General features: G+C 39.7%; 2 protein-coding genes across 4 annotated transcripts; both read right to left on the reverse strand.

The window, feature by feature from the left end:
- Window positions 1–5324: 5324 nt before the first annotated feature.
- Window positions 5325–8559, reverse strand: LOC122040797 (protein IQ-domain 26-like). 3 transcript variants are annotated; one of them, XM_042600239.1, is made up of 5 exons: window positions 8396–8559; window positions 6956–7271; window positions 6791–6919; window positions 6219–6425; window positions 5325–6122 (listed from the first exon to the last, which is right to left on the reverse strand). In XM_042600239.1, the coding sequence occupies exons 2-5, from the start codon at window positions 7208–7210 to the stop codon at window positions 5451–5453; spliced, it is 1263 nt and encodes a 420-aa protein (XP_042456173.1). In that variant the 5' UTR covers window positions 7211–7271; window positions 8396–8559; the 3' UTR covers window positions 5325–5450. The 3 variants fall into 3 exon arrangements, with proteins under 3 accessions (XP_042456173.1, XP_042456172.1, XP_042456171.1); XM_042600238.1 differs by having other exon boundaries at window positions 6791–7262; XM_042600237.1 differs by having other exon boundaries at window positions 6791–7271.
- A 2136-nt stretch (window positions 8560–10695) lies between these two features.
- Window positions 10696–13053, reverse strand: LOC122040805 (transcription factor MYBS3-like). Its single transcript, XM_042600247.1, has 3 exons — window positions 12674–13053; window positions 11446–11642; window positions 10696–11343 (listed from the first exon to the last, which is right to left on the reverse strand). The coding sequence occupies exons 1-3, from the start codon at window positions 12948–12950 to the stop codon at window positions 10897–10899; spliced, it is 921 nt and encodes a 306-aa protein (XP_042456181.1). The 5' UTR covers window positions 12951–13053; the 3' UTR covers window positions 10696–10896.
- Window positions 13054–13701: the final 648 nt, after the last annotated feature.

Here is a 13701-nt window from a genome sequence, read left to right on the forward strand (position 1 = left end):
ATTAGACACAAACAAGTTTAAATTAACTAAATTAATACGAAATGAATTAATCAAACTTAATTTAAAATTTAATTTAATTTTTTTTAACTTAAATAATTCAAAATAATGTTTTTAAGGTAAATTTGAAAGTGAAAATTAAATTACTTAACCAAGAATCAAAATTCTACCTTGGTCAAACCATTAAATTAAGAATCTCTTAAAACTTTTAAAGTTACCTTGTTTGAAAATTTAGTATGATTGAGATGATTAATTGAAAATATTTTGATATCTTTTTCAGATATATCATTATATATGCATGCACATTAGGATAGTTTTCTTAAAAGACAAACACTTGCCAAAAATAGAATGTTAGGTTAAGGGGAAGATTCAATTAGCAGATATATTTTTTAGGATCAAAATAAGATAATTTAGAAAATAGTACCTTTAAAATTATCTTTCAAAAGTTTTCAAAATAGATTGAAAATTTAAAAATATTTTCTCAAAATTTTCTTTTTTGAAAAATATTTTCTTAAAAAAAGGCATTTTGAAGAATTCCCTTAATTGAAAAGTATTTTCTTATTTAAAAGACATTTTTAAAAGTTTCCTTAATTTAAAAATATTTGTTTTTTTAAAAAGGCATTTTTAAGAATTTCCTTAATTGAAAAGTATCGTTTTTTAAAAAAGGCATTTTTAAGAATTTACTTAATTTAAAAATATCTGCTTAGAAAAGTATTTTCATACAAAAATTCTCAAAAAGATTCTTACTTGAAAAATATTTATTTAGAAAAGGTTTCTCTGAAATTTCCTTACTTGAAAAATATTTTTTTCAAAACAATTTATTGTCATCTTTCAAAATCTTTTTACTACAAAATCCTTATTAAAAATTCTAAAAATATGTTTGGTGAACATTCCTTCAGAACTGATTCTCATGCCTTAAAATTGTTACTTGAAAACTTTTTTAACATTTTAAGTACAAAATTGTGAAAAAAAAAATTGCATTATTTCAAAAGTGTTAACGGGGATGTTTGTTTGAAATTCGTTAGGATGATAAGTTATTTGATAATCTTTTTATAATTTGTTGATTTGATTTGTTTACTACTTATTAGCTTACTTTACATGTTTTGATGAATACCAAATGAGAAGGATGACCGATTAAGAAAGAAAACTAATGCTTAAGAGAATAAATGAAATGTTTAATATTTTTTTCTCTTAATATAATCATGACATTATAATGTATTATTTTTTTAACTTTAACTTGAATTATCATTACATCAAAAACATAAAAAAAGTATGGGTGCAGTAAACACTAATAATCAAACTTAGATTTTGATAGATGACAAAATATTAAAGTTAAATTATGTGTGATATAATGCATTTACCAAGTGTGCAGAGTAAAATACTTAATGGGTCTAAAGGACTTGACATCAGGTTGAAGTCCAGTTAGGTCAGGAGGACCTAATAACTGACAAAAACCCAGATAGGTCAAGAGAGGAGCTGATATCTAGTAGTAATTTCAGTTGGATCTATAGAACCTGACAATTGACAAAAGTCTAGATGAGGCATCTGATAGAAAGACCTAATCGGGTCAGATGACAAGTCAAGTGATTCAGCAAATGGTAAGTAAGGTAAACCACTAGAGAAGAGATATCTAGTGAAAACGAGTTCAAGTGGGACTATAGGCGATGATCCAACTTAAATTCATTTTGAAAATTTAAGTTGAGACCATGACTAGATCTTGGTCGTATCAGACAAGATCTAATTCATAAATTTTATTATGTATTATTCTAACTCTATTTTGTAGTTAATTTTGCTATTTGAATTAATATATTTTGTAGGAGCTAAAAGTAAAATTGAAGTTTAGATGAACAATTGTGGATATGCCTCAGTTGATTGGAGGCCCTACGTAAGGGACTAGAGGCATCTCGAATGGTCAGAGGTGCCCCAGAGTGGATAAGTTGCGGGATAAAAGTTCAACATTGGAGGCTCTTGGAGGAACCTCGGATTGAAGCATTGGAGGTGCCCTTAGACAATTAGAGGCACCTCCAAGAAAATAAACACAGAACTCTAGGGATCAAATCAGAATTTATGGAGGTACTCTGGATGAACCGATGCGCCTCTAATGCAAATTTCTTCGATCTTGCTCGTCTATGAGTCCGCTCTTGCCATAGCCTCGGGGCTAAAGGCGTGTGGAATGAATTGAATTGACTTATTCCATTTCATATAAAGACTTCATGAGAAATTTTATCTTTAAATATTACACTAATAATTAATAGTCATATTTATTTTTTCTATATTAATATAAGAATTAGTAGGTCGAGAAGAACGAATCACCTTTATCACATTCACGAGAAACTCCATTCTTGCTGTAGGTGTGCAGGCGGTAGAGTTCACACTCTATTCCGACCAGCTGCTTCGGAACTTGCACATCAACGTGTGTTAGCGGATGTCAAGGTAGTAAAAATAAAAAAATAAAAAAAAATAATGAAAATGAAAATGACAATGATAATGCTAATGAAAGAAGAAGAGTAGTGTCAATCCTCTTTTACTATAACCCTTGCTGTCCTATTTATAAAGAATGTTCTCAAGTTTTAACGGATTATTAGGTCTCGGATCTGCTTCATATGGATCGGATCAGCTGGATGGGAAGAGAGCTGAGTCCGGCATTATACTTCTATGATATATATATAATATTTTTAATATTATCATATCATTCGATCAAACCAATAGAATGTGTTGGACCAAACTCAAACAGATCAATCAGACCGATTGTGCTTGATGAATTAACAAGTCGAACCAATTGGACCGATCGAAGTAAAGTTTTGTCAAGCTCAATATGATGAAAAAGGGGAAATTATGGTGTAAAGTTTTTCTCTTCCGAACTGTCAGTCTTAAATATTGCTCGACAGGTGAACTGACATGAAGCGTGCATGCATGCAGGCATGCAGGTGTACGTAAACCCTGCTACAAATAAGCCACACCATATTGCCAACCTACCAAAACACTCAACCCCACAACCAATCGATCATCCACTTCATTACAATGACATATATGAGGAGGAAATAAGAGCGAGCTGTTCATGAGTTTAACACAGTCTTGGCGAGACAGGGCCTGAGCATGCAAATAGTGCAAATGTGATCTAACACTGAGTGTTCGACGAACGTGTCACCGATAAGTTGGCGTTAATGTTGGCTCTGTCGTCCTTCTCCTTGGAGCTCGGAAGAGAGTACTGAAAGAGAGGGTTAAAATGAAGATTAAAGTTCTCTATTACATTCATTTCGATTCTCAAGTAAATTTTCGATGGAGGAGGAACAAAGAAAGGGAAGATGAATGATAGTTTAGAGTTTGTGGATGAATATGTGCACATACCTAGCTATGACTTTAAACTTGAGTTACCTTTTATAGTGTTGTTGTTATGCTCCACACGCTTTGAGATCTACACTTGTGCTAGTCATGTTTCTTGAAATAAATGACTATATTATCCACTTTTCTTGAATTAAACGGTCAACGTTTCTCACATTCTTTGACGAATGATTACGTTGTCCATATATTTAGCAAGCCATAATTTATCACCTTAATTGCTAGTAGTCAAGTATGTCACTCCAATTAGTCAGGATGATCTGGACTCGAGATTGACATGGAGTCAAAGTTGCTCGGAGTACTCAAGGTTGCACGGAGCCGGAGATGATAGAGACTCGAGATTGGTGTGGAGCCAGGGTTGCTTGGAGTCGAGGCTGCACGGAGCCGAGATGATCCAAACTTGAGATCGATGTGGAACCAGGAGCAACATGAAGTTGTGGACGATCATGGAGCCGAGAGTGGCACAGAGCCAAGAGTAGCCAGGACCTTCTGTTGATTTTGACCATCACCTTCACCGGATCTTTGACATTCTTAATCACATGTCACTCTCTAATTACCATTCGCATCAATTCCCAAGCTTGCATGAGGGTCCAACTCATCAATTGACAAAAAGGTGATTCATTCGTCCCTAATACTCCCACCAATTCATCCTAAGTTAAGTTAACACGGAGGAGGTAAATCACAGATGACTACTAGCCATAATTAGTCTAGGTGACCAAAACATGAGGAAAAGTATACTTGGACGCATTGAGTTTTGACCTTAAAACCTCATATGATAACATCTTATATCTCAATTATCACATCGCCACGAGAGGAAGGCTCCTTGAGATGTGCTAGCTAGCTCTTCAATCATGTCGTTAGTTCAAATATCAACACTAGCGATCGAGCGCCTTGTAACTATATATCTTTCATGCAACCCTAAAAGAGTAAATTTTCAAGGTAATTAAAATTAACTGTCACTGCTTGATTTAAAGGAGAGAGATAGGAAGTAGATAAGGTCGAGGACCACAGCGATAGTACTGAAAACAAGGGGGAGCGGCTAGCTCCCGACACCGGCGCAGGCCGTCTGCTGCTGCTACGGTGGCTCCAGATCAGTATGGCGCAGAAGGAATTCCGTCAACAGCTTCGATCAGTCAGCATTTCCTCAATCGCCTACTCCAATGGATCCATATTTGCTCATCCTCTTAATTCATTTTGCTTCTTTTTTTATTTTTCAATTCTGAATTTAGCAGACGCTTTAAATGTTGCTCGAGGATGAAGATTCAAACGACGGCAGAAAAATACGCAATCATAAAACTGATCCTATTTTTAATCAGCACTTATGCATCCCACCACCTCTGTGCTCTCTGCTTAGACTAGCAGTGTACCGAGAGTTTCTGCACACCGTTTTCGAGAATTCAAAATTTTACAACTCGAAGCTCGTCCAGATGGTGGTTGCCACCACGGTGGCAATGGTGGCGAAGACCATCTTTGCAGCCTCGTGGACTGAGCCATCGAACTAAACAAAGAGATTTGTCAGAGGTGTGACAACGCTTGATTAAAACAAAAGATAATGTCTTTAGATCAAGTAAATGAAAGTTTAGAAGAGAATGCTGCTACAGTGGATAGGGTGTGTGATTTTTGATGCAGATGATATTGTTGTTTTCAGGCACAACTCCCAAACCTCTCATCAATCAAATCAAAACCTAATGATTACTGAAGAAAACTCAAAAAGATAGGGGTTGGTAGGAAGGTACAAGGCAAGCATCATCATGCATCAGCATCAGGCATTTGCAGCTTCAGCATTCAAAAGGGGTGCCATAAGTTTTCAAATTCCTCTCTGAAACAGCAGGAAGACAACTTCAATGCAACAGCAGTGTGCGTGGCTTTTGGTGCAACAGTCGAAGATCTTGTCCAAAAGAGATTACATCATGCGAGCAACAGAGATTTTGAAACCAAATCATGGCATTGACTGGGATGGCACTCAAACTTGTTTTTTTTGGATGGAATCTTAGAACATCTGCAATTGAGAACAGGGAATTCTGAATCGGATGATAAGAATTTACAATGATTTGATCAAAGGGATAGCAGCTCTTTCTTTATTTTTCGTGATTTCTAAATGGTGTTGTCTTGCATCATTTTCTTCGCAGGTAGAAGAATTCCCTCTGTGGCTCGGAGCACCTGTCGAGCCGGCCGACGACGGCGCTCTTGAAGTTGAAGGCCTCTTGAGCGCGAGCGCACGACCTCTGCATTCCGACGCCGCTCAGGCTGGCCCTCGATTCCAGCATCGCCTCGGTCAACGGGAGCCGCCGCCTCGTCGCGGCTGCCTCCGGCCGCTGCTTGGGCGCGCTCTGCGACCTCGACTTGGCCTCGAACGACTGCGTGCTGGCCATGTAGTTAGGGGAGCAGGGGACGTTGGTGGGCCGCCGTGGCGCGCCGCACGCGCTTTTCGCCGGAGTTGGGGGCGCATTGTTGCTCATGTAGCAGCGGGGCGTGCTCTGCGCCGTCGCGGGCCGGCATTTGCAGTCGAAGTCCTGGAAGTTGCAGCAGTCTGGGACGGGAATGCGAGCCGGGATGTGGCAGGAGAGCAGCGGGGAGGAGATGGAACTCGAGTGCCAGTCGTCGGCGGGGTCGGGAACGGACGGGTTGGTGCTCCGTCGAGAAGATCGCGACTTGGGGCGGAAGGTGTCGATCTCCACCACCTTTGGGCTCCAGTCGAAGCCATTAGCAGCGTTATCGAGACCCGCGGAGAGCCGCCGCCGGTGGAATGTCGTCATGTTCTCGCTCCGTATCTCATCAAACTTTTCCTGCGATTCACGTACAGAAAAAACAGAGCAAAAATGACTCGAAATCCAAGTCCACTGAGGCTAGCTACTGTTTGCAACATGTCGAACACGACGTACTACAGATCGTCGAGGACGGAACTCTGGCGGTAACCTCCGATCGTTACGGACAAGATTGCGAGTTCGCTGAGCTCGGACGGCGGCCTGAGCTCTGATGAGAGCCTGCATACTGTGAAGAGTTGCAGCGGCTTGCTTGCGTACGAGATAGCCTCTCACTAAGGCCTGCAGCTTAACCAATGCTCTCAGAGCTCTGAGTGCTTTCCTCGCCTGCGCAAACTCAAGAAAGGAAAGATTAATTGCTTTGCAGCAGGGATGCAGAGACGACGGATAAGAAGAAGGAAGAAAGAAAGAATGAAAGAAGTGAATTTGAATGGAGAAGGACCACAAAAAGAATGGAATCGCAGAGGTCGAGCATGGACGAATAAAGAAAGGTTTAACTTGTGAAAAAGTCCAAAAATAGATGCAGAGGATAGACGAGAAGATCCCTATGCTCTACAGAGGGATCCGTTTCGATCGAGCTCTTTCATTCTGCGAAGAACGATCCAGAAGAATGGGGAATCGCTGAAATTTGTGTCAAAGATACAGTAAATAGAGTCGACATGATTCAATTAAAAGGAAGAAATTTTAGGTACCAAGTAGCCCCTGAATGCTCTCTGGATCTTCACTGCCGAGCGTTCACAGGCGTTGACGAAAAGGCCGCCGCCCCTTCCCTGGCTTGTGAGTCGAACGACGGCAACCGCTGCCTGGGCTGCCGCCACCGCCGCATCGGCAGCGGCGGCGGTGGCCGCCGCAACCGCAATGGCGTGCTTGCTCTGCTCCTTCTCACTATCGGCGTAGAACGACCGGAACAACGCCGCCTCCACCGCTGCAGTTGTCGCAGCGTTCTGGCCGAGCACCACCTCCGATGTGGCTCTGCCCGGCTTCGCGAAGCTCCACCTTTTCTTCTCCCTTCTGTCCTCGACGCTGATATGGACCCCGGAGCAGTCGCCTGGCTCTTTCGTCTCCTTCTTCCCGCTCCAAAGGCCTTTTAGCCACCGCGTCGCCCGCCCCATTTGCCGGCAGTCGAAATCTTCCGTCTTCCGGCGGGAAAAGGGCGCCTACAGGCTGCAGGTGCTACAGGGAACACAAGAGCGAGAAGGATGTGAGTGAAATGATATCATGGGCTACCAACAAGACATGATGGAACAGGAATCTGACTGAATTTTGAAATACGCAGAAGGAAATCCGGAAATAATTACTCGAAAAGATGCGATCTTTTTCAAAAACGAAGAAAAATTACAAGCCCTCGTGAAGAACAGCAGTAGAAGACAAAAGGACGGACAAGGGATAAAGAAGCTCCTCGCCCCAGTCCAAAACCATTAAACTAATAGTCGAACGGATAGCCATTACAAACAAAAACAGGACGCAGAAAAGGAGAAAGACGTAACTTGAGGCTCTCCAGATTCAAATATGGAAGACTGGGGCTGGGGCTGCGGCTTTCACTCGTTGATGCTTGTATGTAAAGCTCGCTAGGAGTCCAAAAGAGGCGGAGAACATAGGAGGGAACAGCTCAGATTTCTATGTGTTCTCTACACCCCAAAACTTCAGCAGGAAAGACAGAGAATCAAAAGAAAGTAGGAAACAAGACGGACTAATTGCTCAAAAACGGAGCAAGATTGGACTTTTCCTACGCACGCTTTCTGTTTCTCTTTTTCACTCTCCACGGCTTGTAACTTGAAAGTAAGAAAACGTCGCGAGATGACACCACATATCGAGACTACATAACCAGCGTCACAGGGTGAGAAATGGCACCCAAAAGGTCCGGGCTTTCCTTTCCGATCCCTGCAAATGGGGACAATGCGCATCGCAACAAAGAAAGCAGACTCCACATGTTTGTTCAAAAAAGAGGGTGTCAAATCATCAAAAGAAAAAAAATAAAACCCTAAATTAAATCTACAGCGATCGATTCATATTTCTTCTCTCCGCTTCCATTTATTGCGATCCTTCTCTCTCTCTTCTTTCTCTCTAACTAGGGCAATGAAAATCTACCTTTTTAATATTCACAAGGTTGCAGCTTTTTCGATCGGTGACCGAACGAACTGCTTACGAAGCCAAAAGGACGATCTAATGGCAGAGGAAAAGGGGATCGGCCGGTGGTCTAAACTCCTCAACCTCCATGGAACTTCTTCGCCGAAAGAACAAATTGGGCAATGGATCGTACGAGAGGGAATGCGAATTGAATGATATAGGCGACTTACCCCTGTTGATATCTCGACGCCGTAGGCTTTGCTCCCTCTCCACTCCAGCGAAGTGCCGTGATTTCTTTTTCCGGAGGCGGAGAGATCTGTCGCCCTCTTCCGCCCGCACTCCTCCGCACGATCGCGTGGGATCGGAATCGAATGCCGTTGTGAAAGTGGGCAAGAGGTGCGGAGATTTAAAAGACGAATCCGTTGGATTAAAATTGATTTTTTTTTTTTTGCTTTTATTAATATAAAAAAAGAGTAGTATAATAATGCCTGCCACGTCATTAATATTTATTTTCCTTCTTGATAAAAATCAATTTTAAAATATATATATTTTAAAAAAATGATAGATAAACACAGACGGTATTTACTCGAATGCCCCTATTAAAATCTAATATTAACCATTTTCCCATCGAGTTTATCGAACTCGACTTTTCTAAAAAGTCCCGAAAACTATGATATTTAAGAAACGCGACGACGCTTTAGCGGCGAGGGTTGGCGGAGGTGGTTTATTTTCATAAAAGTACTTTCGTGAAGATTAAGCGAGGGTTTTCTGCTGTTAATGGTTTAAATATTTGGGCTTCTCGTTGTATTTTACCGTCGTGGACTTGTTTCAATTCCCCACTAAGATACCGAATCTTTTTGAGCGCTTGATAGAAGATTCTAAGGAATTCAAAAAAACTGTGAGGGTAAAAGCGTCATTATGCGGCAGTCAAGCGAATGGATCATGATCTGTGTTTTTTTGTGTGTGTGTTTTTGTCTCGGAGCTTGCCGCAGTCTCGGAAACGGGTCGGGTCGAGGGGACCAAGATCATTCCGGACTCGGATTTAAATGAGAGTACGGGACTCCGACAGCATGATGAGGTGTAGCGCAGAAAGGATGCATTCACGGCATGATCACGACGGCTTCGCTTTGAGAGTCGTGCTATGGAGATCTGACGGCTGAGAGATTTGCATAGAGTCCTAGGCACATGCTATTTCCATAAGATGCCAAATTTTGTAGTAAAATTTTATAGTATTCAAGCTTTTAATAAGGTAATCGAATAACTTTCAAATGAATCAAGCCGTCAATTTAATTGTCCAACTTTTGTTTTTTTAGCTTGAACTTAATTTGAAATTAGTTTGTTTAGAGCAAGAAGATATTTAATCTCTTGCTCTTAAAAAATAAAAGATAATTTCAATTAATTTTATTGATTTTTTTAATTGTCTAACTTTTTTTTTTAGCTTGAACTTAATTTGAAATTAGTTTGTTTAGAGCAAGAAGATATTTAATCTCTCACTCTTAAAAAATAAAAGATAATTTCAGTTAATTTTATTGATTATTTTTAGATTAATCGATTCGGTCCTATGGAAGTTTTTCATCGATCATCAGGATAAATCGAGAAACGTACACGATAATCAATCTAGAAATCCAATATCCTTTGATTACATCCTTTATTTGGAGGAAATTTTTTTATAAATACATCGTAGTTGAGATTCGAACCGTAAATACTTAAATAATAACTTGAATATTCTTTCATGATATCATACCCCGAAGACTCATCTCTTGCCCTCAAAGACTTTTCATTAGAGGAGAATATTGAAGAAATATTAAAAATCATTGAATATAAATTTATTCCATGTGATTTCTTTTTAATTGCATGGAGTGGATCTACCAAAAGATGAGCCGTCGTTATTTTTTTAATTTTTTTAATTATTTGTTTTTAAATTAAATCAAAGTTTAGAAAAAGTTAACAAGGAATGAAATATTTAATGGATATGACTTAGAAAAGTTAATAAATAATGAAATATTTAATGGATATGATCATAAATATTTGATTCTATAAATATTTGAGAGAAATATACTATCTAACTCTCAATTTCCGTTTATTAGATTGTTTAAAATTTTAATATTTTAAACTTGTTTAATTAATTATTAAGTTTAATAATATAAATTTAATTGGTCATTTTAAAAATTTCTTTCTTTATTTAACAAATTCATAAAAGTTTTGTTGATAAATATGATTCACATGCATTTTTCAAAAATTAATAAGCAAGTTGAACATGTATTCAAGCTTATTCGGTAGTTAAACTAGTTATTTAAATTTGTTCATTTAATTGATCATTAAACAAACAAAAATAACTTTTACCAAACCCAACACCAAATTTAATATAAAATTCAGTTTATTTACAACCCTAGTAAAAAGGCACACGATGCATTCAATGCTATATTGGGTTCTATGTAGAACAAGGATATTGTGCTTGAATTTCATTACTGTTTATTAGAACAAAGATATAGAACAATAATATCAAGATCTTATTGTAAAAGCTATTGAAAGAGCTAGGGTAAAACAGTGTCTTGTTGCTCATAATAATAATAAGAGTTTTAGTTCAGATATTAACAAGCTGCATGAACGAAACGAAATCAAACTATTGTCGACCTAGACAGATACAAGAATGATTAGCATGGAGTTCATCAAAAGAGCAGAGCTAAGAGTTCACGGCAGAGAAAGAATATGCATGGGGAGGATAAATGCCTTAGAGTTTATGGATAGGGCTGCCACTACTTTGGTTCAGATCAGGCAGAGGAACAGAATATTTAGTGTGAAAGGCAGACTGGAGTGAATCAGAAGATCCTACTAATTTGAGGGAAAGAGCAGAAGGGTCTGGAAGGCCGACTAGGCCTTCTATGTTCAGTGCTTCCTTTGCGACGACTGGAATTGGTTTTACGATCTCATGAGAACCCCTCGTCGTCCAAAATGGTATTTGCACCGGAACAAAAGTGGTGTAGATTGCAGGCATCATTGCTATGGAGTTTTGATGATCAGGATGGGTGCTTTCTGATAGTTCTGGAGCATATTTGGTTGCTGAAGCTTCCCAAATACTAGTTCCTTCTTGTTTGTTGGCATGCAGTGTTGCCGGGTGATTTGTGTTATTTGGTTCATTAGGAGGGTGGTCCTCATGGACTGGGATTTGCTCAATTGGCTGCAAAATAGAAAAGAAGAGATAAAGATCAAGTTACGAAATCAAAAACAACAAAGCTAAAATGCAAGTGCAGTTTAAGGAATGCATAGAGTTTTTCAGGACCATGTCAAATAGGCTCGAGCGTCTCTTTCTTATTGATGCATTACTCTGTCGCAAGAAATACTTCTGGGCATGGCTTGCAACTTGTGTTGGGGTCTTGGTACCAACAAAGTTACGAGAAATTCCACGCCAATTGCCTCTTCCTAGCCTTCGAAGACCCACAAGGAACATTGAATGCTCTTCTTCAGTCCATGGCACACCTGTGGTACAGCAGAGGGAGGAGTTTTATGTTGGCTCTTTAGGGAACCAACTAACATTATCCATTGACATTCAAGTACAGAGAATTTTGTTTGAAAACATCAAAACGGCAACTAGTGCAATTAAGAATGGTGTGTTCTATCCTTGTGTTTGAACAAACAGTGCATCATCTCAAAACACCCAATAAGAATAACATCCCAAAAAGTGGCAATACAAAGTGGTAGTCTCAACCTCAAGGTGATTGTGTTGATTTCAACCATGAAAATTTATAGGGATCAGGATAATGCTTCCAACCTAACAACGGCAGCATGTAAAATTACACTAAGATACTTTCATCCAATTATGACTGTAATGATTGTTATTGCTTATGAAAAACCTTGATCTTGCATCAAGAATCATCACCCCTAAGTTATGAGAGCCTGCAGCCAATAAATTCACCACTCTTGATTCAAGATTATATGATACGGTAAAAGTACGGTAAAATACCGTATCAAAATTTTGTATGGTGTATACAGTATACCAAAATTTTCAATTTTTTTTTAAAATCTTCCTCAACCATATCTAGATGTGCAGATGAGCATATTTGCTTTATCTATCTTAATTTAAGAGGACAACAACAACAACCTCTATCTCACTAAATCATAGAGTTTATTTACATATACCGATCAAATGAGCCACTTGATTTAAATAAGAAGTGTATTTACATATACCGACTTGATTTAAATAAGAGAGGAATTGCAGACATCTAGTCATTGGTTCTTAAATTTTGAATTCTACTATGTCGATTTGTCATATTTTCAACTCAGATGAGGTTTGTTAGTGTGTCAACTAGGTCGGAACGAGCCCTTCAACATCTACTTGCCTTTGGGAGAAATTGATGGTTTTTCGAAGATGACTGAATATTTGGTGATCACAAAGAAGAGATTGGCATTCCCCAAAAAAAAATAAAGGAAAACAAAGGGAAGAGGATTTCTCAATGAGCACGAAGCAGCAAAGAGAAAAATAAGATAAAAATTAGGGTAAAAGCTCGGACCTTTTTTTCGGCAAATCGAAGCAGAGGCGTCATCGGAGGCATAGCCCGCAACGGCGTCGGCGTGGTGTTCTCCTGATGGATTGGCCGAGGAAGAAGCGGAGGCGTTGGAGGGGGTGGCCGCGGAGTTAAGGCATCCCATGCTAGCGCTGTTCCTCATCGCCCCCGCCCCCTCCGCGAGGCGAACCCCGAAGATCCGCACGCCGCCCGCGGCGCCCCGCGACCGACACGTGCGTGAGTTGTGCCCGTTGTTGCTGCAGTGCGAGCACCGCCTCGCCATCTCCGCCTCTCGCCGGCGTAGGGGATCACGCTCGGGACCGATGCCGCTTCGCCGGAGCAGTCTCTTCTCACGTGCGGGCCGTGCGCGATGAGCGAGAGACAACATAACCAAAAGCGACGAGGAGTAAACGCACTTTTAATACCTGAAAGGGAAATATTAATTTTACCCCCTCAAACTTTACTATTTTTAAAACAGATGTTTTTTTATGCTCAAATTATTGAAATCGCTCGACGGTCGTAAAAGTCCGAGGGGGAGTTTAGAAAATCTAAAACAAAAATTTCCAAACGGATAAAAACGTCACGCGACAATTCCTCAAAAAGTCCTCCAACTTCTCCGTAATTACGAAAAAAAACCGTGCGTGGCAATGAACGGTCTTATCCCACCGTCTATTTGACGCCCCATCGCAACCGTCAAACCAGAACGGCGGGATCGCTCGGCGGCGGCGGCGGCGTTGACGTCATCTTACGGCGGCGGTTCGAATTTAGATGGGATGATATCCAAACGGATATGATTGGATTCGATTAAATACCGAATTAAGAAAATTGAGGATTTATTTTATTTTGATATATCCTCCCAAAAATAGCACTGTGATCTTAAAAACGCCATCCATGAGATCCTTGTCCGCCATTGTCGAGGCAGGAGAACAAGAATTGGACGCCACCACTGAAGGAAGATTTTGTCTTACAATTTTGATAAGGAAAAAAAAAGGAGGATCTGAAAAGTCCTTTTAATTAAAATTATATCCTTTTAA

Source organism: Zingiber officinale, chromosome 2A, assembly GCF_018446385.1.
Source record: "Zingiber officinale cultivar Zhangliang chromosome 2A, Zo_v1.1, whole genome shotgun sequence".
NCBI lineage: Eukaryota > Viridiplantae > Streptophyta > Magnoliopsida > Zingiberales > Zingiberaceae > Zingiber > Zingiber officinale.